Source organism: Chelonus insularis, unplaced genomic scaffold, assembly GCF_013357705.1.
Source record: "Chelonus insularis isolate UGA/USDA-ARS -01 unplaced genomic scaffold, ASM1335770v1 contig_93_pilon, whole genome shotgun sequence".
Taxonomy (NCBI): domain Eukaryota; kingdom Metazoa; phylum Arthropoda; class Insecta; order Hymenoptera; family Braconidae; genus Chelonus; species Chelonus insularis.
In genome coordinates this window covers 767,280-791,281 of record NW_023276782.1, presented here as the reverse complement: position 1 = coordinate 791,281, position 24,002 = coordinate 767,280, and the positions used below count along the sequence as shown (strand labels likewise).

Genomic DNA, 24,002 nt, shown 5'->3' with positions numbered 1-24,002 from the left:
TTAAATGTCCGGCTCTTTAAATTTGCAAATGACCAGTACCGACACTAGAGCAGCTAAAGAACCGAAAGAGAAAAGGAAAAAAGGTAGAACCCAAATTTGTAACAGTTAAATGATTTTCTAGTAGATGTGATGCTCTTAGAAAACAGATCCTTTTGCCACCCTGAAGCTTAACAGTATTGACCAGTAAATTTGAAACTTGAGTTAAGGACCTTTGAGAAATACTTTTTTGTCATTTTGTTCACTTATGGACATAAATAACCGTGAAACATTTTTGGTTTTGAATGTATAAATACAATTCAATGATAATCATTATGAAATAATTTTTTTAAACATTAAAATTAACTTGTTGCAAAATAAACTAATAAATCATCTCAATTAATAATAATTATTCCTCAAATAATATTATCTACTTTTTAATTACTTATTTAAATATTTTAATAGAATTGTTCCATCTTAAATATAAATCATTAAAAAAAAAATTAAATAAAATCTCCAACGAATTTTATGTATGATAATAAAGTTCAAAAAAATATCATTAAAATTACAAGTAAAATAAATAAATTCATGTCAGTAAAGAGAAAGTAATATAAAAACTGATAATAATGAAAAAGATTTAAATAGAAATATTATAAAAAAGAACCAGCTGATTATAACGTAACGGTCTCTTGCCAAAACGGGGGTAGGTCAGTGCCCCAAGAGAGTAAAGATTTTGCATGTACCCACAGATGCACGCCCTTACAGATGTTGGCACGAGGCTTTTTAGGTTTCTACCTACCATTCTTGCAAAATAGTTTCGTAAGTGTGTAGGTTTCCTGCGGCCTGGCAAAAGGGGCGCCAGAGCTACTCGGTAAGGGGCAGGTGGGCACCTGGTCCATCTCCCGACCAACACCAAGTAGCACGAGCTACTTGCCTTTAGGTAGAACCCCAAAAGGTTCTCAATATTTCTGTTTATACCTCATTCAAATTTACAAACCATGTGCAAATGAGCAAATCATACAAAAGACAGTCATTAATTTTCGATAACCCTTTTCAAGATTTTTAGATTAATCCCTATAATTTGTTTTACCTACAGATAGTCTTTAATATTTTTCCTCTGACCAATTACTAAATTACCCATCTAATCTTCTCACATTTGCACAAGTTTTATCATTCACCAACATTCATTCTTTATATTACTCCTTTTATTCGATAAAAGAAAAGATTTTTTTTGAATGATTTATGAAGTTGATCCTGTTATTAAATAGCATAAATGAAGAGAAAATTTAAAATTTCAGTTTTTCTTGATAGAAAATATTGATTGGTGAAGAATTTTTATGTATTGTAAATCAAAGTGTATCTCTATATATTCATGGAGCACGATTAAACATCTGAGAACCACTGAACACGACTACAGAATGCGAGAATATATAGCAGAGTTTCTTCAAGGCCGGGGAATCCCCTCACGATCCGAGTTCTATTGAGTTCAACCCATACTATCTAATTTTGTCTACATCACACCGTTTAGTTTATTCCAAGTTATAAATTTGTCTGATTCTGTTTTAGATTTAATTTCATATAAAACTAAACACAAAAAATATTTCGAATGAATTCCAATTACCTGTCAAAAAATAATAATATTCATTTTCATGAACATGTCACTGTCAAATTAAATGTCTATCTAAAATATTTATAAATAAATACATACAGAAAATCAATTGAGTGTAAAATAGGAATAACCAAAATATTAGACTTACCTGACTTCAAGATAATATCTTCAACGCATCGTTGTTTACTTTGCTTCGGAGTGTCACCAGACGATAGATTTGATTTATCAAGATCACGAGTGAGTTGAGAAACCGGTGAGAATATTGGAGTTGGTGATAAGCTATCACGAAAAGCTTCATTCTCTATTTCAATAATCTTCTGTAGCCCCTTAAAATTGTCTATATTTTGCATTTTCGTTTTTTTTTTAATCAAAACGTTTCACAACTTCTTCAGAGTCAGAGGAAATATTTTTTTCTCTATTCTTCAGTTTCTAAACCTTTGAATTAGAACGTCTGCCACCTTATGTACGGTTCAAATCTGAAAAAGAAAATATAATTTTAGCAATTAATTAAATAATTTTAATTATTAACTTATTTAAAACTTAAATATACGGTATTTAAATTGTTAATAGAAGCAGAAAAATCATTCAAACAAAATTTACGACTAGAAATAAAATGTAATATGGTAATAATAAAACAGCAAATTGAACTGAGGAATAAAATTGTAATATTTAACCTTTAGACATTCATGAGATGAAAATAAAATGCAAAATCGCCAACGGTAACTCACTAGGCAAGACAGCGATAAATTCAACTTCCTATCTCTTATCAACCGTCCATACAACGATTTTTCTATGGATATGTATGAACATAAGCTATATGTAGCTTTTATGTGGAGGTAGCATTTGACAGTTGGTTACCAACACAAATGTTTTGAAAGTATCTGAGGTTAATAGAGTGACTAAATACATTTGTTGTATGTACTCGAAGGAAAAGAATAGATAAAAAAAAAGAGAGCAATATTATATACAGATTATAAAATGAAATACAAACCACGAGGTCAGAATGAATGAAACATCCGTTGACAAAGTCATAGTTAATCTCTGAGAATATCGCTTGCACTTTATTGATTACTTAATCAAACATCAAACCAAATCAAAATATCTAATCTTCAACTCTAAAACTATTACCACTAAAAAATAAGAAGAATATTTGAGAACTGTTTTATAAACAAAAGAATTGTTATGCAGTATTTAATAAAAAAATTTGATATACTAAAGAATCGACAATTAAATTCTTTTAGGGCCGAGCTTCTAGGAATTTTTTAAAATAAGCACATACTACTGTAAGAACTCGATATTAAATCATTCAAAAATAAACAGTACTTGAGGTACTTGGATTCACTAACGTTTTCCTGGTGGATATTTTTTCATTAATTATATAAATGAATAATTTAGTTAAAAAAATTTTAATATCGAGATGAACTCGTCAATGTAGTCATATAACACGTATGACATTAAGTACACTGGTGGTTAATGTTTCCAACCGTCGTTAGATATTTAACCCGCCTTCTCAGTCTCTTGATTGTGCCTTGTGTATGTACCAAACCAACACATTCCACTCCTCTATTTAGTCTAGACTGTTGTGTCTTTCGCGCGCACACCACATCCTCATGTGAATCTGTTGGTCCCTGGTGTCATCTCTTTTGTCTCGTCACCAAGATCACCAATTTTAGCCTTGAATTTTACTTAATATCTCACATTACCCGCAGCATTAAATGAATACTTCCTTCCTATGGATTATTCGGCGACAGTTGTTATGCGGACATTTTAATCAGGATTAAGACAGTAGAAATTTGATACTAAAATGCCTGGACCACCCATTCATTAAATTATTTATTGGCATAAAGAGATGAAAAAAAGAATTATGTTTACTACTGATACTAAAAAGAAGCTTTTCGAAATAATTTCAACGAGAAATCTTGGAGTAAAATTTGCATTAAAAAAATGCATTATTATAGAAAAATGAAATAAAAATAATGTTAAACTTCAAAATGAATATTTATCGAACTAAATTATTTATTGAATTACCTAGGGTTATATTGAGACACTTACCTCGGAATAAAGTGTATGAAGTAGTAATATCAATAGATAAACAACAAAGATGAAAACAAAAAACGACTCAACGGATTGTAAGATACAGATAAAAAAAATTAACACAAATAATCCATCCGTATTTATAACGGATTGGAAAGTTAAACTTATAAAAATTGATTGTTTGTTAATTTTAGTAAAATTAATTTATTCGCGACTTAACAAATTAATGAAAAACACAAGAATCGGTTGAAAGACTAACTCTTTCAAATGACAAACACATCACTTGAATAACGTCTTTATTACTGACCGTTAAAAGCGCTAGTATCGCCTACAATTTGCAAATTTTCATTGGTTCAAAAGATTACAAATCTATTTAAAGAAATAAGATTTGTTTTTTATTTAATTGTTAATAAATAATATAAGCATTTATACAATATTTAAAAAAATTTTTTTAATAATATCCATTTTCCTGTTATATTATTTAAACTTATGACATGTTGTTTTGTATAATTCTATTGTTTTTCATATAATCAATTTTTTTATTATTACTTATCTTAAAATACTTGAACAAATCATCACGATGACAATAATTAATATTATAAAATAACTTATTCATTTCCATTAATTTTCTATTCTTTCTCTTCTATGATTGGACATTTTACAATTTAATTGATTATAAAAGTTAGTATTTAATGAACAAAATATGTAATACTATCTTCTTTCTTTTTTTTCATTTCATCACATTCAGTCAAAAGTCAGTTGTCTAAAATATATATCGCTACATATATTTATGTATATATCAATTTGTTTATTTATCTAAAATGACTTTACATAGGAATAATTTAAATTATTATGTTATGTAGAAAATTTGTTAAAAAGAAGTTTCTAGTAAAATAGTCTTTTACTAATTATATAAAAATAATTTTATATTAATTGACAGCTTTAAATAGGCAAGACAAAATTATTTTGTATTTTATAAATATATATAAATATTTCTCGATTTCAGACAACTATCCGTTTACGTTTAGAAAATTAATTTTCTAACTATTTTTATATAAATTTTTCTCTCATGTTAAGCTCCGTATTTGATTTAGTTACCATTTTATTAATTATGATATAGACCAGCCTTATTTGGGCGTCTGTTTATTCTCAGAGGAAGACATTGGAAGAGCATATTTCAAATCAATTAGTAAAAGTATAAAAAAATATGAGGAATTATATAACTAGAAAATATTATTATTTGTACGAGATTCAGTAGTTAATTGTGTGGATCTCAAAATTGGTTTTGTGGAAAGAACTTGGCTGGGTTTCAAAGCATTTGATAGCAACCCTTTAGGTTTAGGCGGAAGAGGTGGAGGCTTTAATAATTTTGTAGGCGAAAGACTGGTTGAAGACGATGAATGAGATGGCGATGATTCCAAACTCTTTGAGGGCGATATGTTACCATTTTCGATAATTGTTTTATCTCCATCTTCAAGGGTGACATCAAGACTACCCGAACACTCCGAATTTTTATTAACATCTGCTGCGTTGATATTTTTGTCTAACTCTTCAATGTTATTATTGCATTTACTCTCTTCAAATTTGGCAGTATGAGTTGTATAGTTTTGTTTTTTCTTATCGTCATTTAATGACATTGATGCATCGTAAAACTTAGATGTGCTATCGCAATTTGCTGATACCGTTAAACGTGCCCTTCTTATTTTTTTTTCCTCCGTATGTTTATTGTTTTCTTTATTCTGTTATATGAAAGAAAACAATAATAATTAATTATCTGCTACTAACTATCAAAATGCCTCAATATTTTCTACTATAATACTAGATGATTGTAATTATAGATTTTTATCGTGATAAAATTTATTTAATAGTAAAGATAACTTGAGTGTAATAAATGAAAAAGATAAATTGCATTACTAATTGATGGCAACAAAATATTTTTAAATAGGAAATTAAATTCAATTTACCTTCAAAAAATCTGGAAGCTCGAAATTAATTTCCGTTCCTCTTTGGTCTTCAAGTCTGGATCTTTGAGCTCTTTTTATTCCTTCCAATAATTCTAAAAATGATAAGAAGATTTAAATATTGATATTGGAATAAATAAAAATAAATATCAACTCAGAAAAATTAAGTGTAACATGGTATAAAACTGAATCTCACCATCACTATCGAGTTTACCAGGCAACTGAAGTTTGACTCCATTCCTCCATTTCGCAATTAAAGGTGCATGTGGTCGACTTGAATGTGAACTTTCTTCTCCAGTACAATCAGAGGTACTTTTATCACTCATATTACTGCCCTTATTTTTAGATCTCTTCTTTCCTAGGACTGTTGAATCACGTAGGAAAAACTTATTTGATAAAATTGATGATCCTTCGGAGCGTTGATCGTCAGACTGTAATTGTTCAAAATAGTTAAAAATAACATCCATATTAATGTAAAAGTATTTTTAAATTATGAGGCATTATAGGAAAGCAGAAAAAAATATATATTTACCTTACATGAACCTTCACTTTGATATTTATTATTACTTTTTCCAACTAGAAGTTCTTCAAATACTTTATTTGTTATTTCATCGAGTGTTGATTGCCCTTGAGGAACACTATCAGGACATTTGAAGACATCTTTTTGAAAATCTATAAGGAAGTATATTGTCATCAATATTTACAATCGAAAAAAAACAATATTTAAAACAACAATAAAAAGACAAAATGTTAAAACAGCTAGTAAAAATATACCTTCATGATTAGAGGTTAAAACAAGACGAGAGGGTGCATTGATGGCAGGAATGTCCAATGATACTGGATGTCCATCACCCCAAATGGTAATCAGTTCCAACTTAAATCCATATTTATTCAATAAAGGTCGTAAAACATCTTTTAGTTTACGACCTTTATGTGCTACCACAGTCAATATCCTTCGAGATGGCAAATCAACTTTTAAAACTTTGGCTGGAACCACTTCTACCTCTTGTCCAGCTAACACTGATGAAGAATATTTCAGATTGACCAGCTGAAATCATTATTACAGTTAATTAATAATTAGATTGAAACTTTTTGAGGTAACAAGCATAATAGACAAAATTCAAAAAACAAAATAATTAAAGCATATCCAAATAAAACAATTCCCACTGACATGAAAAATATACTCATGCAATTTTAGTATTACAAAATATAAATATATTATTTAGTAGCTTTAGAATACCAAAACAATTAGGATACAAGCTTTTGATTGATTTTGTTAGTTGAACTTTAAAACGCATTTATAATTTTTATAATAAAAAAAAAAGAATATTCGATTCATAATATTAAAAACGTGGTAATTTTTATATGTAGTAATACTAAAACTTAGATACACTGTATCTCAATTTCAGAATGAACATAGCAATGTTCAATTTTTGTTTAGCTAACACTTATTATATCTTTTGAATAAATGTAAGTGCATTAACAAATTTCAAGAACAAACCTCATCCGTGGCTAGTATGAGAACATCATAATTAGAGTATTTTAATGCTCGCTTATCAAGCAGACGAGTTACGATGTCTTTAATGCACTCCGATTGATTCGTAGGAACAACAGTCGTGGATCCATCAGGTAATATCACACGACACAGTCCAGTACATTTGGAACGAGCTTCTTTTTTTTCAGATTGCCCCTCATAAGATGCCACAGACTATAATTTATTAATAAACTTTCTCAAAACACACGCACACGCACATTCTCTTTGATGATTGGTTATACTTATCAATCTATTCTTGTTTATAGATAGTTAAGGATTAATACCAATTTAGTAAAATATCAATTTTACTATTGGTTTTTTTAAAATTAAGAAGTTTAATTAATGTTATTTGAAATTTATGCTAGCTACCGTCAATATACTTTATTATGGTTATAAAAAAAAAATAACAAAAGCTATTTAATTAAATCAGAATAGATCATAAAAAATCACAAAAAACCAATTAAAGATCGTTTCAACTGCAAAATGCCAATTTTTTTAAAACTGAATTATTTATGAATAATAAACTTACATGTTTACTGAATGATTGCCTTAATGCTAGATCCCAAGATGCTAATGATGATCTACTGCTTGAAATAGAAATATTGTCATCATTGGAATTTCCTTCATTATCACGTTTCATTGTTGTAAAGCTTTTGTAAATTATTTCATTACGACTCGGTGTTTTATTATATTCAGATTCTCCACGATCTTTAGATTTTGATCTATAACAAATTGACATTTACAATGATTAGATTTAATTAATTTATTGATTAAAGAAAATTAGTTTCAACTATGATCGAGTAAATTCTGTATATATTACTCTTAGTATGAATTTAAACTTGAAAACTCTTCCACAATTAAGTACATCATTTTTACTTGAGTATTCATGTTTTCAGTCAATTTATTTTACCTGTTTTTCCTGTTCCATGGTAAAATCGATTTTCTACACCGGTCTTCAGCATCGGAATGGCTTTTTTTTAATTTCACACTCGGAGAATTGGTTAGTGCTAAATCACAGTCTTCTGTACTCACAACATTGCTACTTCCTGTTTCTAAACAATGACGATAGAGATCTGATCGTAAAAATCGTGGATAACTATCGAATTTCATGAGATTAAAAATCTGTTTTTGTGCCTGTAAAAAAAAAGATATAATAAATAAGTATATAGGAATAAAAATATTTTGAAAGGAATAAATGAGATAAATACCTGTAAAAATAGATCAACAGGAGCATGATTAAGAAGTTCCTGTGTAATTTGTCCTGTAGCATGACTGTCAACATTAACTGGCTCCACAGCAGTCGCTGATAAATGACGTTGATAAATTTTCCATGCTAATGCACGTCTGTCAGACACATCTTCAGTATTTTTATATCGTTCACAAGCTGCCCAGAAATAAATATTCTCATGGCTAAACTCTTTCTTCAAGAATTCCTGAAAAATTCAAACAATTATATTTTCTGATGATTATAGACTACATCCATCACTCCAGGAAGTTATATCAATCATCATGTTACTTACAGCAAATGTCTCTAGACCTTTAGGATCTTTTAAAAGTTTTTCAAAGCCTGAAGCCCACGTATGAATTCCAGAGTTGCTATCTAGTTTATCGCATGAATCTGTGCTGTCATACAACTGTAAATAATAAAAATAATTATTCCAATTAATAATAAAAATATTTCACTGATTTAATTAGACGTAAATTGCATAGAAAATAATTATTTTTTGTAATTAAGTATTAACATTGTTCTAGGAATGTAATTACATGCACTATAATGTATAATAATAGTTATCGAGAATTAAATTAATTTAATGTATACTTGATAACCAACACAGTTGTGTAGTAAAATGTACAAGTCGTTGTTCTATTGTAATTACAATTCATTCTACCTGAAAGTTAGCTCAGGTGTTGCTTTATGAAAGCAATAAAAATTTATTTATTATGTTCTAAAAATAAATTATGTGTATAATATTATTTTTATCATTAACTTTAAGTAAATTATAAACAATGTTGTAAGCAATAATTAACTGATTTTAGATAAAAATAAATTTCATTGCACACATAGAAATTATTTTGATTAAATGAATATTGCTTACATATCCAAAATAACTATTTAATAGTGAATTACTAATAATAATCATCGAATAAAATTGTCCTTTATATTGAGCTCATTAATTAATAATATCTGGTCAACTTAGTAATTAAATTCTTAGATCTGAATCATCCAAGACCAATTATAAATTCTATTATTTGAACAAAAAGTCTCTAAATGTAAATTATCATGAAATTATGTTTACACGAATAAATCGGAGTAATGTCGATATAAATTAGACAGGAAAAAAATTGGTGTAATACGTTGCAGAAAAAATATTAAGTATGTCAGTGCTGAGCGAACACTTATATCTTGAGCATGTCTTGAGAACTCGTTCATTCAACACGTGAAACGAGCTGTAACAATATCCCCCCCGCTCTCCCCCCCCCCCTTCCTGTTTCCCTTCCTGTTCGCTTCTCCCGGAGGTCCCCTTTTTTTTCCGTCCCTCCTTCCACCGCTGCGTTCCCCACCGCTTTGCCTCCTTCTGCCTTTCCTTCTCTGCCGCCCCTCCCTTGTTTGTTTGTTTCCTCGCCCCTCTCTCTCCCCCCTTTTTTCCCCCTCTTTCCCCCGCTTGCTCCTCCCCCCCCCTTTTTTCCCCTCCCCGGTCTCCCTCCTGGGGCCCCCCTTTCGCCTCTTTCTTGCCCGTGCGGTCCCTTTCTCCCTTCATGCCCGCCTCCTTGCCCTGCCCCTTCTCTCCCTCTGGGGTCGTCGGCTCTTCCCTTCTCTTCCATGCTTTCCCTTTGCTTCGCTCCCCTTTCTCCCTCCCCTTCCCCCCGCCATGCCCCTCCCTTTTCTTCCCCTCCGCTTCTTCCTGCCTGTCCCCCCCGTCCCCCTCCGCTTCTCGCCTCTCTTTTTTTCTCTTGTCCATCGATTTCCCTGCTCCCCCCCACTATCTTCCCCCCCGGCCTACCATCCCTATTCCCTTTGTCCGCCCCCTTGGCGTCCCCCTCCTAATCTCCTTGGCTTGTCCGTACGTTCCCTGACTTGACAAATAAATCCATATTTGCATCGATAAAGCAGCCCATAGTTAAATAAACCCATTTATTTTTAATGTCATCTACAGACACTACACTATAAGTAAAAAAACTAGCTATAAAAGCCACAAAAAACTTGTTTTCGATCACTAATTAATCGGCAATATATTTAAATTTAAAAAACTAAAAAAAAACCACGATGACAAATAAATAAAAAATGGGCGCCGCCCAAAATGACAAGATTAATTCTTTGAACGTGTACCCGGTTGACAGCGTGCACGTTAACTACAAGCAATGACACGTCATGGCGTTCATGAAGCTGAATTTTCTCTTTCTCTCTTTTTTACTACAATATTATCTTTCTTTTTTGCTCTTGAATAAATTTTCTAGCTCTTTGTATCATGGTATATAGACACAGAATGCTCCCACTCTGACACTCTGCTCTTATAGTCTACTCCACTGTATTGCTCATACGATCTCTCTAATAACACGAATTCATAAGCTATGTTGCCGTATTCGTCACTGAATTCTCTTCGCTCTTCTACTATGTACTACCAGCCGTTCTCTTGGCTGATCTAAAATCCCGACAGGAAATTATGGCGCTGCGACCTTATTGCAGTCAAAAGGAGTGCAATATCTGCTTCATTTACCTGAATTTTTTATCATCATTATAAAAATTTAGCAACACAACTGAAAAATAAAAACCAATTATTTTTTACGTTAAAAATTATTTCTAATTTTTTCCCTTAAACCTGTACAATAATATATTAATGTTTTTTTTGCAGGTATATAAATCAAATTATTTTATACTACTCAACTGTGTTGGTTATTAAAAAAATGTGCTGAATATTATATACATAATAATAAAGCGTGTTTTAAAATGTTTTGTTTAATTTAAAATTATAATATTCAATTAATTAATAAAAAAAGTTAATAATAGTTACCCCTGTCTCAGTTTTAAATTGATCAACATTTCGTATTTCTTGTAAACTAGTCCAAAGTCTTTGTTCATTACTTTTACCGGCAAATGAATTCAATAAAGCTGAGAATTGTTCATCATCTTGCTTAAGGTTCTCTAAACTATGCACTAATGATTTTGAAACATTAAAAACTTTTGGACTAAGTTTATTGCACATTTCAATATCACTTTTATCGTAATCATTTTGTTTAATACTATCCATTAATTCAGACATATCGGAGCGTTTAGTATGAGTTTGAGAGAAGAACCAAGTACCGACTGGCTCGATGAGTTTTGTTACAGCAGATGTTTTAGGGCAGGTGTTGGAGTCCCCACTACATTGGGTTTCATTTTGCCCTTCGTTATGACAACTGATCGTTTCACCCTCTGTTAATGTATTTTCATTATTTTTTGTTTTTTCAAAACTCTCAGTTAAAAATTCAACACGAGAGTCATCAGTCCAAGGATCCAAACTCATCCGAGTTTCTATACGCATTTTTGCAGACTCATTTGAAATATTTTGTCCAAGTAATGATGGTTCTGAAGCTCCTAAATGATGATTTGGATGAAAATATCGCTTTAGAGGCGAGTCAATATTTATATTGCGATCAGATTGGCTTCCATATTCATCTTTGAATCCAATTCCAGAATCTGAATTGCTAGAATGTGCTGTAGACGTGCTAATATTACTTGGTTGTGGTGAAACAGTATCTAAATTTCTACGAGTTTCTAGAAACCCACAACCACTTGGATCATTTCCGTTTTCATTTGAGTTTGAAATGTAAAGTGTTTGAATGGCACCAATTAGACTATTACAGCTATCAGGAAATTCTTGGCACACATTTAGTTCAGAAGTTTTAGTACAAATAAACCCAAAAATATTAGATGTACTTAAATGTACAGCATGATCAATTAACTTATAATAAATTGTAAAAACATGACAAGAATTAGACACAATATTATATGCATCTTTAGCAGATTTTGTTAAAATTCCGAAATATTGTTGATCTTGTTCCGAAAATGAATTACAAAAAATAATTCTATGCGATGGATATTCAGCAATAATATTATTCTCTGAATTAGTTAATTTAATATTGGCAACATGAATTGTAAGTAACACAGTCGTAGGATTCCTTTTTTCAGCTTTCAGCCTTTTAATACACTTTTTTAAAACTTGCATCATAATCGATGGATGCAATTGATTAGGAATATCGATAGTTCCAAGATAACCAACAACTGTTCTATGAACAATTTTTTCGGTATCTCTTTTATTAGAATGAGGTGGTGGAGGTGGTGGTGGTAATGCTAATGAATTAGTGATATTCCAACGATGGCACATACCATTTTGACTACATTGCATTTTACTTTGAGGTAAAATTCGTTGATTGTCATAGCTGGATTTAAACATTGCGCCAGTCTGTAAATCCTGAACTACTTTATCAACAGTGTACTGGAGTTGAGATACAGAGTCATTAACATTACTGCTACGAGTAGTTTTATGAGAATATTTTGGCTTAGATCGAGCTGTAGCAAGTCCTTCTTCATCAGAAGAATCTGAATAATAGTTCTCAGCAATTTGAAGTCTTAAAATACCCTTTGAATTTCCTATTAATCTGACAACATCATCATGCGGTGCTTTACCAACATTGTAACCATTGACAGCAACAAGATAGTCTCCAGCACGTAATCCAGCAGTTTCAGCTGGACTTCCAGGAACAATACAACTTAAAATACAAGGTTGTTGACCTGATATTGTAAATCCGTATCCTTTTGAACCCTTTACTATCTCTACTACTCTTACTCCGTAATTAATACGCTTTTTCTTCCTTCTGTTATGATGCATGATGTCAAATATATCCTTTCACAAACACGTTTTCTATAAAACTTTTAAAACTATAGGCACAAATCACATAAACTTGAAAACTAAATCACATTAATACATTAATAAAACTATAAAAGAAATTTTATGCTTTTAGCATCACAAAAAACATTAAATTAACATCACACGTCCAGTTATTTTCCATTGCAGAAACGCGTGAATATACGGGGGTGGAAAATCTACAGGTTGTTGAATGCGTTTTCAGAAATTACATACAGAGACATCTATATTCAAATATTTTCAAATTATTTGACTGCTAACGAACCTAGTGAACATCGGAAGAAACGAATGGTGGGAGGATTTTTCAGTTTTTTGAAAAGAATTATAAAGGAATGTTATTTAAAATGATTAATTGATTTTTGAAGAATAGAATTAGCAAGCTAACCTCGATGATTTATTAGGAATAAAATTTCTAGGCTTTACAAACTAATGTGTTTTCCCATCGGTTTGAATTGTTTTAACATGAAGTAGCATGATTCAAGAATACCAAAATTTTGTCGATATTGTTTTTTTTGAAGATATTTTCAGATTAAATATTTAAAAAATAAATGAATGTGGTATTGTAGATAATATTTTGGTGATAGAAAATCAAAAATATTTACTGTCACTGATAGCTCTGAGTAACTTTTTGAAGACACAATTTTTAAATTGAATATTTTTTTTATTAAACATAAGAATTAAAGTTAATATAACATTGATAAATTTTAATCTGAACTATTTTGATTTTTTTAATCTTCAATTATGGTAGAGATATCAAAAATTCCATCTTCTTTTAATAAGATGGATGTAAAATCTAAGTCTAAAGTTAAACCATCTCATCCACCAACTTCAAAAATGGTTGAAACAGCAATTTTTTCTCTAAAAGATCGTCGTGGTTCTTCATTACAAGCTATAAAAAAATATATTGTAACCAATTATAATTTAAATTCTGAAAAAATTGCACCTTTAGTCAGGAGATACATTAAATTTGCTATCTCTAAAGGAAAACTAATTCAAACTAAAGGCAAAGGAGCTTCAGGATCATTCAAGCTACCATCAGCAAATCAAAAAGTTCAAAATAAAACAAGTAAAACTTCAATCACAGATATAGATTTAAAAAAAAAATCTAAAGTGAGTTCTACTAGAATTAATAAATCTGTTGCCACTACAAAATCCAATATTTCGATTAAAAAATCGATTACCAAAGTTTCCAAATTATCAAATAAACAAAAAATAGAACAAACAAATAAAAAGGAACGAAAAACACACGATATCCAAAGAAATTCACCAAAAGATGCTAAAAAAAATAAAATATCTAGTACAGCATTGAAAGCGTCAAAGTCTAAAAGAAATTTACGATCTAAAACTTTATCTAAAGCAAAATAAATAAAATATTATTTATATATATTTACTTTTTTTTAAGTTTAATTATTTCCATGTTCAAGATCTTCCCAATTATTTTAAAACCATCATTTATTTATCACATTCATTCATGTCAATTATACTAAAGTAATTATGTTATACGAAAATAGTCTTAATAAATAAATATTGCTGAAAAAAATATTAATTTCGTTATCTCTTAAATATTTTATTAATATTTATGTAGTAAATATCAATTCAATCATTGAATAGTGTATAAATGGCAGAATAATAATTTAATAATAAAAAATCAGATATACGATTAAGTTAAAAATTCGTAAAACTAAATACTAAAAAAAATTACATAATTGAACTGAAATTAAAATGAAATCGCAATTTCAGAAGAATTACTATTGCTGTTCTTACTAGTAGTTGAGGAATGTCTACTCATTTGTGGCATTACAAAATGCCATTTATCATCATCACTTTGGCAATTCGAGAGCGGAGGCCTAGCTTTTATTCCTATTGTCGTGGGCCTTCTTTCTGGATTTTCATCTAGCATCATTGTCAATAAATTGTACTAGAAAGAAATCCAATGATTAGACTTATTACTTCAAGTCATGAATACACTAGTAATATATAGAAATAAAATTTTACCTCTTTTGAATATTTTGTTTCAAAGTCTTTTGGAAAAACAGACTTTTTGATATTTCTTAATGCATCCACTCTTTCCATTTCAGTTACAAAAGGTACTAGAAGTTCAAATAGAATAATTCCTAATGAATAAATGTCGACTTTATAATCATAAATCACTCCATTTATCTGCTCTGGTGACATGTATAAATGAGTACCCACATTAGCGGTGTGTTTTTTAATTTTTTTATTCTTATCATAGTTTTGTTCATCATTGTTTTCATCGCTATTCAATGAATCTTCAGCAATAGCTGTGACTAATCCAAAATCTCCAATTTTTACTTTATCGTCGTATGCAAATAAAATGTTTGATGGTTTTAAGTCCCTGTGAATTAATCCTTGCAAATGTACATATTCAACGGCATCAACTATTTGTTTGAAAATATTGATAATTTCTTCACTATTTCTATTTTCCGATTGCTGTTTCAACCAGTCTCGTAGACTTAATCGCCGACACAATTGCATTTGTATGTACAAAAACATTTTTGGACATTTTTTATGTTCTGTTTTATCAATTAATTTTTTATCGGTAGATTTAGTGGAATGAGATTTTTTACTATGTTCGAAAACTATTGATTCCGAATCATCATCATACATATATTTTTGTTTACTACTGGCAGAAATATTAGAACTGCTATCTGACTCTGGTGAATCACTATCATCAGTTTCTTCAGTAGAAGTTGAATTTGTCGAATGAGAAGCTTCGAAAACGATGAATGATGATGAGTCTTGTTTATTTTGGTTAATCTTAAATTCCTGAACTTCTACAGCACTTTCTATTGAACAGTGATCACTTGAAGGAACGTCAATACAAACAGAGTTACTTGCTCTCGTGGTCGTATAATTATTTGTTGTTAATTCCGCAGGGGAAAATTGTCTGTTAATATATCTGTCATCATGTTCTTTTTGCCAGCCAGCAGGAGGACATTCAAACCAAGCATGAAAATATCTAACGATATTCTGATGATCTAACTTAGCAAGTGCTTTAACTTCTCGCATTACACGTTCGCGAGAATTCTTATTGTTTGGCAATTCTATTCGTTTTATAGCATAATGACAATCATCTATTTTCTTTTTAGCCTCAAACACCACTCCAAAGCCACCTTTTCCAAGACAATCAATTGGTTCATAATCTGACAAATACTGTGATTTAAAATCTTGAGAATTATCAATATTTAGAATTTGTTTGTCATCTGATTCCTTCTGATCACTGTATTTTTCTACGATTATTGGTTCCGGAAATCCGTCCTTAATTTCTTTTCTACTTGTGAGCATATGCTGTGTTAAAAAAATATTTACCATAAGTGTCGCAATTAATATAGATAAAATTTCTTTCCACCAACTCCAAACAGATCCAATAATAATTTGCATAGAAGAGTCTTCTAAACTCTCATTATGTTTGAGAACATGAATTTTTGATTCATTATTATTTAAAGTATCATCTTGAGTATTGTTACAACTATTTAACTGCTCTTTTTTGTAAAGGTAATATCCATTTCCGTCAATATATCCTGAATTATATAATACTGAAAGAGCAGTTATTTCTGGATTGTTTTGTAAAAAATCAACTTTATCATGATTATTTTCCAGTAGATTTGTTTCAGATTCTTTTGATAACACTGCATTACTATTAGCTGGATAGGGTTGCCAAGGAAATATTTTAGTTTTGTATGGAGAAGGAAGTTCTAAAGATTCTTTCGAATCTGAGTTCTCTTGAATATAAACTTGGCGATCAAACATTCCAATGTAGATTTCAGGACTTTTTGAATGTTCACTGTTCCAAGCTGATTGAGCGTTATCAAAAAGATTCAACTCTTTCAATGTATTAACATTGTAATTAACGTTATTATAATCGATCCCGTTTTCTCTCCATACTGATACAATCGGTGAATCAAATTTATATTTCCAGAGTATTTTGTTAGGTGCTTTTTTGTTTACTGCCCAGATTATACCTTCAGGAATAATCACTTTTAATTCAATGTCATTTAATTCATCAAAATTTTTGCATGGGTTCTTTTCTTGAGGCATTAAAATCAACTCATGTTGACCAACACTATAATTCCATTTTTCTATACCCGTTCGGGCCTCTAGAGCTCTTACAGTTTGTTGAAATCGTTGAACTACTAAAACATCTTTTTGCTCCAAAAATGTGTCCCCTTCAGTTTTATTGGTACAACCATCGATGTCACATTGATATAAAATTTCACCTGTAGAGCTTGAAATTCCATAAGACCGAGTCTCTTTTCCCCCAGAAAAAACTAAATTTTCAGAGTATCGAAAAGACGATCTTAATAATTGTTCCGTTGTTATGGGGATTTGCTCTAAACTTTCCCCATCGAATTTGTATAATCCACCATTCAGGGACGGAATTAATTTTACCCAGTGTCCATCATTATTAAGCTAAATAAACATTATTATATTTATTTACTTATTTTCATTGAATTAAAACAAATTCTATAATTATTCACTTGAATTAAAATTTCTTACTTCTTTTTTATGGATATTAGATGAAAGTAATGGGCTATTGTCAAAGTCTACTGTCCATTTTTTCTCTCCACTATTATTTAAATCCAAAGCAGATAGTCGTCCATCTAATGTACTTACATAAACAAGACTGTAAAAAAATGGAATAAATCAATTATTGTAAACTCTGAAAACTATTTAATGACACTAAGTTTGATTATTACCTATTAATTGATTCTTCATTTGCAGATGTACCACCAACACTCAAATTATCAGTATTTTCACTTACAACTGTTGAAAGTGTAACAATACACAAGATTATTTTGAAAATATTTTGTTTCATACATTGCCATCGGAGCATGTTTGAAAATTTAACTATAAAAATAATGTGCTTTGTTTATTGTTTTGTAGATTAATATTAACATCACTGATTTACACAAAAAATACTTTTTAATTGGTAGTCATGAAGATATCATCAGTAATAAAGTTGATTATATCAAACAACTTGTGTTAATTTATTTGTGAAGTAACTGAAGTGGGCCGCTTGATATGTCTTGCTCCAATTGGTATTATGAAACAGAATTTACTGTATTTCAAACAAAATAAAATGAACTTTATATTTTAAAATAAATTATAATTCAAACCCAATACATCAAGATGTCATCAAAATTATTTACATATTCTTCATTATATTTTCATCAATTGTTGACGTCACATAGAGTGAGTTGGCCTTCAGTTTAACAGTTTTTTGATACATTATCTCTGGATTACTAACATGATTTCAATTATTTTTCGACATTCTCAATGATAATGGCATAATTGATTGTTAAAAACCAATTACTTTTCACAGAATTATATCCGTTTTTACCGGAATTTCTATTAACAGCATCGAGTTTTAAACAAAGCACTCCAAAACTCGTTAGATACAGCTCACTGAAGTTTTCTATTGGTTAAAGGAGCCAGCTCTAGTCGTTGGCGCTCACGGTTCACCGTGTATTTGCCGTATGTGCCGCTCTCTCTGAAGTTGTCTAGCATCGACCAATATCAATTTGAAAAATATTTTACCATCAAAAGTTTTTTAATTTAATCATAATTTATCGGTGTCTAATATGACGTTTCTTCAACTATAAATTTAACAATAATTTTTTTCTTTCAGCGATGAATTATTAGAGTAAATCATGGAAATATTACACATATAGAGTAGGCAAGCCCATCAAAAATGTGATCTCCCAATAGAAAGAAACAGAAAATAAATGTAATGTCTTTATCTTTTTTTTATTTCGAGCATGCGCTGAGTCGAGTAAACATAATGGTCAAATTCTTCTGTAATTTTTTTACTTTTTAATTTTCATTCTTTATATCGTGGCTATTTTTTTTCAATAATCGGTACAGTATTTTTAACCGAAATCAAGCTGAACATGTGTTTAGTTAGAGATTTGATTTATTTTAGAAGAAAAAAAAATTTCTTAGAGTAAATTACCTTGAATATTGCGTATCCCGCTGGGGTTTGATATAAAACCAACATTTTTTGAAAAAACCCGAAATTTGAAATTTGCGGGGTTTAGTTTCATATTTCACCGTCAGTGGCGCTGTTGAAATTATACTAGAGGTCTCTGGCTGCTTGAAACAGTAGAGGAAAAATGTCAGCTGTTGAGTGCGTGCATAGTTAATAAATAAACAATTGTTAGTGTTTTAGTTATAAACAAAATTTATTTTTGTATCATTAAACCGATTATTTATTTAGAAATAAGTTTAGTGGTTATTTAACAAAAATAAATTTCATATGTGATAAAAAGTTCGAAATTATTGTTTCAAACGTACAGTACATTTTCAAACACACTATAACCGTTTTTGAGGCGTGTGCACACTAAATAGAAGAGATAATGAGAAGACTTGAATTAATAGGTTAAAATAGATTATATTATTTTAATCAATAATGGAAGACTTCAATAATGGAGTTGATGGAAAACTCGCGTCTAGGATGCGTCGAGTTAATCCGGAACAATTTTTTACTTTGGTCAGAATGCATTTGTCGTTCGAGTTGGATATAAATACAGAAGAGTAAGTCACATGTAACAGTTGCAAAAATTATCATTATTACATAAAAAGTGCATTTTTTAAATATTAAAATATTTTTCAGCAATGAGCTTATAGCTGATAAAGCTAAATTAAAAAAATGGGGCCTTATAAATTTTTCAAAAAAACCGAAGTCCACTATGAATCTTCAACATAAAGAATCGGAAATGGGTTCTTTGACAACAGAAGGAATTAATCAAGTTAAACAATTAATTGAATATTTATCTAGAGATGAATGTAAGCACTATTTTCATTATTTATATTTGTAATAGTCATTTATTTGCAAATTAATCAATCAAAATGAAAATTCTATGAAGGAAGTGATTATTGTTTTAATTCAGGATAATTATTTTAATCTTGCTTTCTCAATTAGGTTTGAATCAAGAAGGTATATTCAGAAGAACTGGTAAATTAACCAGACAACAAGAGTTGAAAAATTCATTATATCAAGGTCTTCCATTAAATTTAAATGAGGGAATTTATAGCGTCCATGACTGTGCGTCTGTGTTAAAAGGTTTTTTAGCTGATTTACCTGAGCCTTTATTGACTGAATTACACTATCCTGCTCATTGCCAAATTGCCGGTAAGATACTAACAACTAATTCTCATGTATTTTATTACACTTAATATATTGTTGCACGAAATTGATGAAATGATAAAAATTTCAGAACTTTGCAGTATAGATTCTAATGCCAATGAATCAAGACTCTTAGGATCTATGCAATTGCTATTATTATTACTTCCTCCAGTTAATAGAATATTACTTAAATATCTATTAAATCTCTTGAATAAAACGGCAGCGCTTGAAAGTAGCAATAAAATGAATTGTGATACATTAGCAACACTTTTTACACCACATCTAATGTGTCCACGAAAGTTATCGCCTGAAGCACTACATATAAATTCACAAAATCTTTCTGGTTTAGTGTCATTTATGATCAGAAAAGATCAAGAGTTGTTTGACATTCCTACTAAATTAGCCACCGATATCAGAGCTTATTGGGTTGACAAAGAAAGGAAGCTTTTAAGTCCTAATAAAAAAGATGTAAGTATTTTCTTGAATTTATTAAAATAACGTTATTTTATTTTACTTTATGATGGATATTTATTTTCAGCTAAATGAATCTATTTCTGATACAACTGGTACAGCCCATACAGTTTATAGTTTTGTAGATCACAAATTAACAGCCAAAGCTAATTCTACTGAAGACACTCAGGCAGCATTAGCGCAGCTTTATGCTCACATTCAAGCAATGCCAGAATCAGCAAAAAAACGAAGGCTAGTGAAACAATTTAATAAAGAAAATGGTCAAGGAACTCCACGTCATATTAAACAAGTTCGGACCAAGAGTCTTGGAGATTCAATAAAAAAGCATATTTTCCAGAAAAAAATTCTTAGCAATAAGAAATTAGTTGATATCAATATTTGCAGTACAATGAATAGATCTAGTAGTGAAGAAAATTTGCAAGCTGAGGTAATTTATTTTTTATCACAACTGCTATTCTTTTATCAAATTAATTATATATGCATCGAACTAACGCAATTTCTTTACTAATCTGCTTTTTTGCATGGCTTTATAGAAATTCAAAAAGGCTTCACTGTCGTCGAAAAAGTTATTTAGTAAATCTGATGATGAACTCAGCATGGATAGTTTCGGATCATTTGAAAATGGAAATTTAATTAATTCAAAACATATTAGTAATAGTACTGGAAGTATTAATAGTCCAATTGGTGGACAAAAAGAAAAGAAGAAGATATTAATGAACTTTATTGATAGATATAAAGATAGAGACTCCGATACCAGTGGTAAGTCTCCAAAAAAGAAATCATCCACTCCTAAAAATAGTTCTATTGGATCGTCTAAGAGTCCTAAAAAAGTTAGTTCTAAGTCAATTGAAAAAAATAAAACAGTTGAATCGAATAAATTGAGTCTATCTGACATAACTAATCAAGTCCGAAGATATAATAGTGAATCGGCTGAAATGTATTCTTCACCAAATTCACCAAGTACCATTGAGGAAGACGAATCTGTAGATCAAGAATCAGGTTCTTATGTTCGTGGAACAATCGCACCTAATTTCAAAATAATTTTTACACCATCAAAATCATTGCATGACACCGGATCAGGTCCATCAAGAATAAAAGCATTAAAAGGCTCGTCTCCATCGACAGTAAATAAGCCTTGGTACGTACGTGGTGGGACTCATACATCAACACCATCTGATCTACTGCGCCGCAATCTAGCTAGTAATGAATATGGGCTTACGCCAATAGCAAACAGTGATAAAAGCATGAGTCCAATTACTCAGAGTACTTCCAAAATGACCAAAGCTATGCAGGTATGGATGCATGAATCTTTACAAAATTCAGTTTATCTGAATGTTTAAATATAATTAATTCAAAAAGTATCAATATAACTAGGGAAATTTATAATTATGTTTTATTTTCACAGGAAACCATGATGACTCCGAGATCAAGGAAACCCGTAATGATGGTTTCGGGTACTAATCTATGTAATCTTGCTTCTTTAAAGAATGGTAATAATGGTGAAAATCACAATCGATTTAAAGTGGTCAATATCAATATTGATGAAGATGAAAAAAGCCACACGATTACGCTATCACCACCAAAATCACAGAAAAAAAGCGACAAACGATCACCTAGTAATTCAGAATCAAGAATGAAAAATCGGGAGGATCAAAATCAACCTTTGAGCAATCGTCATTTAGCTTCTTCAATTGAAGACGATGGTGCAACATTACAACCTAGTTGTATGTCTATCACAAGTACCTTCAAAGAATACCTCCTTTCGAGAAGTGTTTTGACAGCGAGTCCAGTGGACTTAAGCTTTACGTCGCGAACTGGTGATGATTTTGAACAGTCAGAATCTGAAATGAATGATTTAGAAGAAGAGGAAGGCATAACAGATAGTTTATTACGTTGCTTAGATGGAAATAATCCAAGTTCCGATACTTCAGGAATTGCTTCTGGTAGTACAAATAGTGCTGATAACTCTGCAGAAAAAATAGACGATGTGTATCCATCACCGCGAAAACGCGGAACGAATTTGCAGCGCAATGACTCCAAAAGATCAGCCAAAAATAGCTCGAAATATAATAAATCAAGAGAAGGTAATGTGATAAAACGTCAAGGAAGCGAATCAACTTCAGACTCAGAAAATACAAAAGACACTTTCCAAGAAACTTCATTTTAGTTTTAGAGTTTAACGAAGGACTTATATGAACATACTTATTTTTAAGTAAACGAATCAAATTATGCAATTGACAATCGAAAATAAATTACGTTGTATTGAGTATAATGTAAACTTTATTTTATTTAAGCACTAGTATTAATTAAACAATAATTAGGAATATAGATTTATAAATAAAAAAATCTTCATCAACTGTATAGTAAATTTTTATATGAATTTCTATATTGAATTGGATATGAACATAGAAATTCGTTAAAACGTATCAGTAAATTTACAAAATTAATTGAAAATTTATAGAAAGTAATAAGCAAACATTAAAGAAAGTATACAAACAGGTTAGAACATATCGTCATGGCCTAAGTCAGGAATATATGACAAGCCTCTTTCTTTTAATGCTTTATTCATCAGTCGTTCTTGGTCTTGTTTTAATTCTTGTTCTCTTCTTTGAGCGTCTAAAATGTCGTCAACAGAAACTTCTGATAATGGTAAATCTTTTTCTTTATCCCTGTCCTAAAAAAAAAAAAAATAAATATAAACCATGTTCGTATTTGGATATTTTTCGACTTGTTATCATTCAGTAGACAACAATTATTATTTTGTAAGATTTACATAAATAAATTTACTCACAATTTCTCCTAAAAGGACTACATTTTCTCCACGAATAATAAAAACACCTCTTGGAATGTCTCCATATTCTTTGCCTACATGAATTCTTTCAATTGTCCTATGCAAAACAAGATTTGCAAACTGATCCACACTTCTGAGATAGCCAATGAGAGTTCGACCATCTCTCAATAAGACCATCAATTTTTCTAAATTAAAATCATAGTATAATCATGGTTGTTTAGGTTAAAACATAAAGTAATAATATCACTATTATTCTTCAACAATTAAAAATAGAAAAAAAAACATACTATCAAGTTCATCAAGAAGTGATGCAGTTCCTGGAATAACGTCCATTTTTATATTTGCTTTGATATAACAATGTTTTTATTTTGAGTATATGTTACATTAAATTCTAACACTCACAAGTTTTTTATAGAATAACAATATTATGTTAAAAAATAAGTAATAATATTTTACTCAATAGTATAGGTTAGGTAACTTAAACTGTCAGAGGTAATTACACTCTAAACTACAGTGCGCAATATTTTTACGCCGAAATTGTTGTACGTCTGCGTCGTATCAGACGCGCAAAGTATA

The 24,002-nt window shown here is 30.2% G+C and overlaps 6 protein-coding genes across 11 annotated transcripts in view; 2 read left to right on the top strand and 4 right to left on the bottom strand.

The window, feature by feature from the left end:
- The window catches only part of LOC118072385 (M-phase inducer phosphatase-like), a 38,207-nt gene extending 34,289 nt beyond the window's left edge, over positions 1 to 3,918 (bottom strand). The window contains exons 1-2 of one of the 2 annotated variants that reach the window (XM_035092214.1): positions 3,638 to 3,918; positions 1,734 to 2,061 (exon numbers count right to left, since the gene is read on the bottom strand). In XM_035092214.1, the coding sequence (XP_034948105.1) occupies positions 1,734 to 1,935 (202 nt within the window). In that variant the 5' untranslated portion in view covers positions 1,936 to 2,061; positions 3,638 to 3,918. Of the gene's footprint in view, positions 1 to 1,733; positions 2,062 to 2,576; positions 2,732 to 3,637 lie in introns of those variants that run through there. The other variant, XM_035092213.1, reaches the window with a different exon arrangement.
- A 555-nt stretch (positions 3,919 to 4,473) lies between these two features.
- loco (locomotion defects) lies at positions 4,474 to 13,203 on the bottom strand. Of its 2 annotated transcripts, XM_035092324.1 has the most exons (11): positions 11,125 to 13,203; positions 8,635 to 8,748; positions 8,323 to 8,547; positions 8,025 to 8,248; positions 7,644 to 7,836; positions 7,082 to 7,288; positions 6,355 to 6,628; positions 6,113 to 6,252; positions 5,777 to 6,011; positions 5,584 to 5,675; positions 4,476 to 5,358 (listed from the first exon to the last, which is right to left on the bottom strand). In XM_035092324.1, the coding sequence occupies exons 1-11, from the start codon at positions 12,979 to 12,981 to the stop codon at positions 4,843 to 4,845; spliced, it is 4,077 nt and encodes a 1,358-aa protein (XP_034948215.1). In that variant the 5' UTR covers positions 12,982 to 13,203; the 3' UTR covers positions 4,476 to 4,842. The 2 variants fall into 2 exon arrangements, with proteins under 2 accessions (XP_034948216.1, XP_034948215.1); XM_035092325.1 differs by lacking the exon at positions 7,082 to 7,288 and having other exon boundaries at positions 4,474 to 5,358.
- A 410-nt stretch (positions 13,204 to 13,613) lies between these two features.
- LOC118072401 (histone H1A, sperm-like) lies at positions 13,614 to 14,529 on the top strand. The gene has a single exon (XM_035092251.1). It carries the CDS (start codon positions 13,759 to 13,761, stop codon positions 14,380 to 14,382), a length of 624 nt encoding a protein of 207 aa, XP_034948142.1. The 5' UTR covers positions 13,614 to 13,758; the 3' UTR covers positions 14,383 to 14,529.
- LOC118072400 (eukaryotic translation initiation factor 2-alpha kinase-like) lies at positions 13,782 to 18,599 on the bottom strand. Of its 4 annotated transcripts, XM_035092250.1 has the most exons (6): positions 17,736 to 18,599; positions 17,536 to 17,662; positions 15,013 to 17,448; positions 14,782 to 14,935; positions 14,409 to 14,547; positions 13,782 to 13,906 (listed from the first exon to the last, which is right to left on the bottom strand). In XM_035092250.1, the coding sequence occupies exons 1-5, from the start codon at positions 17,870 to 17,872 to the stop codon at positions 14,531 to 14,533; spliced, it is 2,871 nt and encodes a 956-aa protein (XP_034948141.1). In that variant the 5' UTR covers positions 17,873 to 18,599; the 3' UTR covers positions 13,782 to 13,906; positions 14,409 to 14,530. The 4 variants fall into 4 exon arrangements, with proteins under 4 accessions (XP_034948141.1, XP_034948139.1, XP_034948140.1 ...); XM_035092248.1 differs by lacking the exons at positions 13,782 to 13,906; positions 14,409 to 14,547 and having other exon boundaries at positions 14,573 to 14,935; positions 17,736 to 17,886; positions 17,959 to 18,598; XM_035092249.1 differs by lacking the exons at positions 13,782 to 13,906; positions 14,409 to 14,547 and having other exon boundaries at positions 14,573 to 14,935; positions 17,736 to 18,097; positions 18,189 to 18,598.
- A 553-nt stretch (positions 18,600 to 19,152) lies between these two features.
- Positions 19,153 to 22,904, top strand: RhoGAP54D (Rho GTPase activating protein at 54D). Its single transcript, XM_035092262.1, has 7 exons — positions 19,153 to 19,572; positions 19,652 to 19,824; positions 19,961 to 20,170; positions 20,256 to 20,632; positions 20,703 to 21,062; positions 21,169 to 21,927; positions 22,041 to 22,904. Exons 1-7 carry the CDS (start codon positions 19,448 to 19,450, stop codon positions 22,800 to 22,802), a joined length of 2,766 nt encoding a protein of 921 aa, XP_034948153.1. The 5' UTR covers positions 19,153 to 19,447; the 3' UTR covers positions 22,803 to 22,904.
- LSm1 (U6 snRNA-associated Sm-like protein LSm1) lies at positions 22,898 to 23,953 on the bottom strand. Its single transcript, XM_035092264.1, has 3 exons — positions 23,714 to 23,953; positions 23,427 to 23,611; positions 22,898 to 23,309 (listed from the first exon to the last, which is right to left on the bottom strand). Exons 1-3 carry the CDS (start codon positions 23,757 to 23,759, stop codon positions 23,136 to 23,138), a joined length of 405 nt encoding a protein of 134 aa, XP_034948155.1. The 5' UTR covers positions 23,760 to 23,953; the 3' UTR covers positions 22,898 to 23,135.
- Positions 23,954 to 24,002: the final 49 nt, after the last annotated feature.

Bases quoted from the DNA above. Each gene is read 5' to 3' on its own strand.
- loco (XM_035092324.1), bottom strand. From the start codon at position 12,981: ATGCATCATAACAGAAGGAAGAAAAAGCGTATTAATTACGGAGTAAGA. The intron at 7,837-8,024 runs GTAAAATAAATT...AATTTGTTATAG, and splicing joins CCATGGAACAGGAAAAACAG to ATCAAAATCTAAAGATCGTG. The intron at 7,289-7,643 runs GTAAGTTTATTA...AATAAATTATAG, and splicing joins GGCAATCATTCAGTAAACAT to TCTGTGGCATCTTATGAGGG.
- LOC118072401 (XM_035092251.1), top strand. From the start codon at position 13,759: ATGGTAGAGATATCAAAAATTCCATCTTCTTTTAATAAGATGGATGTA.
- LOC118072400 (XM_035092247.1), bottom strand. From the start codon at position 17,872: ATGCTCCGATGGCAATGTATGAAACAAAATATTTTCAAAATAATCTTG. The intron at 17,663-17,735 runs GTAATAATCAAA...ATTTTTTTACAG, and splicing joins AATGAAGAATCAATTAATAG to TCTTGTTTATGTAAGTACAT. The intron at 14,936-15,012 runs GTAAAATTTTAT...ATTTCTTTCTAG, and splicing joins AAACAAAATATTCAAAAGAG to TACAATTTATTGACAATGAT.
- RhoGAP54D (XM_035092262.1), top strand. From the start codon at position 19,448: ATGGAAGACTTCAATAATGGAGTTGATGGAAAACTCGCGTCTAGGATG. The intron at 21,063-21,168 runs GTAATTTATTTT...ATGGCTTTATAG, and splicing joins AAGAAAATTTGCAAGCTGAG to AAATTCAAAAAGGCTTCACT. The intron at 21,928-22,040 runs GTATGGATGCAT...TTATTTTCACAG, and splicing joins AAATGACCAAAGCTATGCAG to GAAACCATGATGACTCCGAG.
- LSm1 (XM_035092264.1), bottom strand. From the start codon at position 23,759: ATGGACGTTATTCCAGGAACTGCATCACTTCTTGATGAACTTGATA. The intron at 23,612-23,713 runs GTATGTTTTTTT...ATTTTAATTTAG, and splicing joins ACTTCTTGATGAACTTGATA to AAAAATTGATGGTCTTATTG. The intron at 23,310-23,426 runs GTGAGTAAATTT...TTTTTTTTTTAG, and splicing joins TAGTCCTTTTAGGAGAAATT to GACAGGGATAAAGAAAAAGA.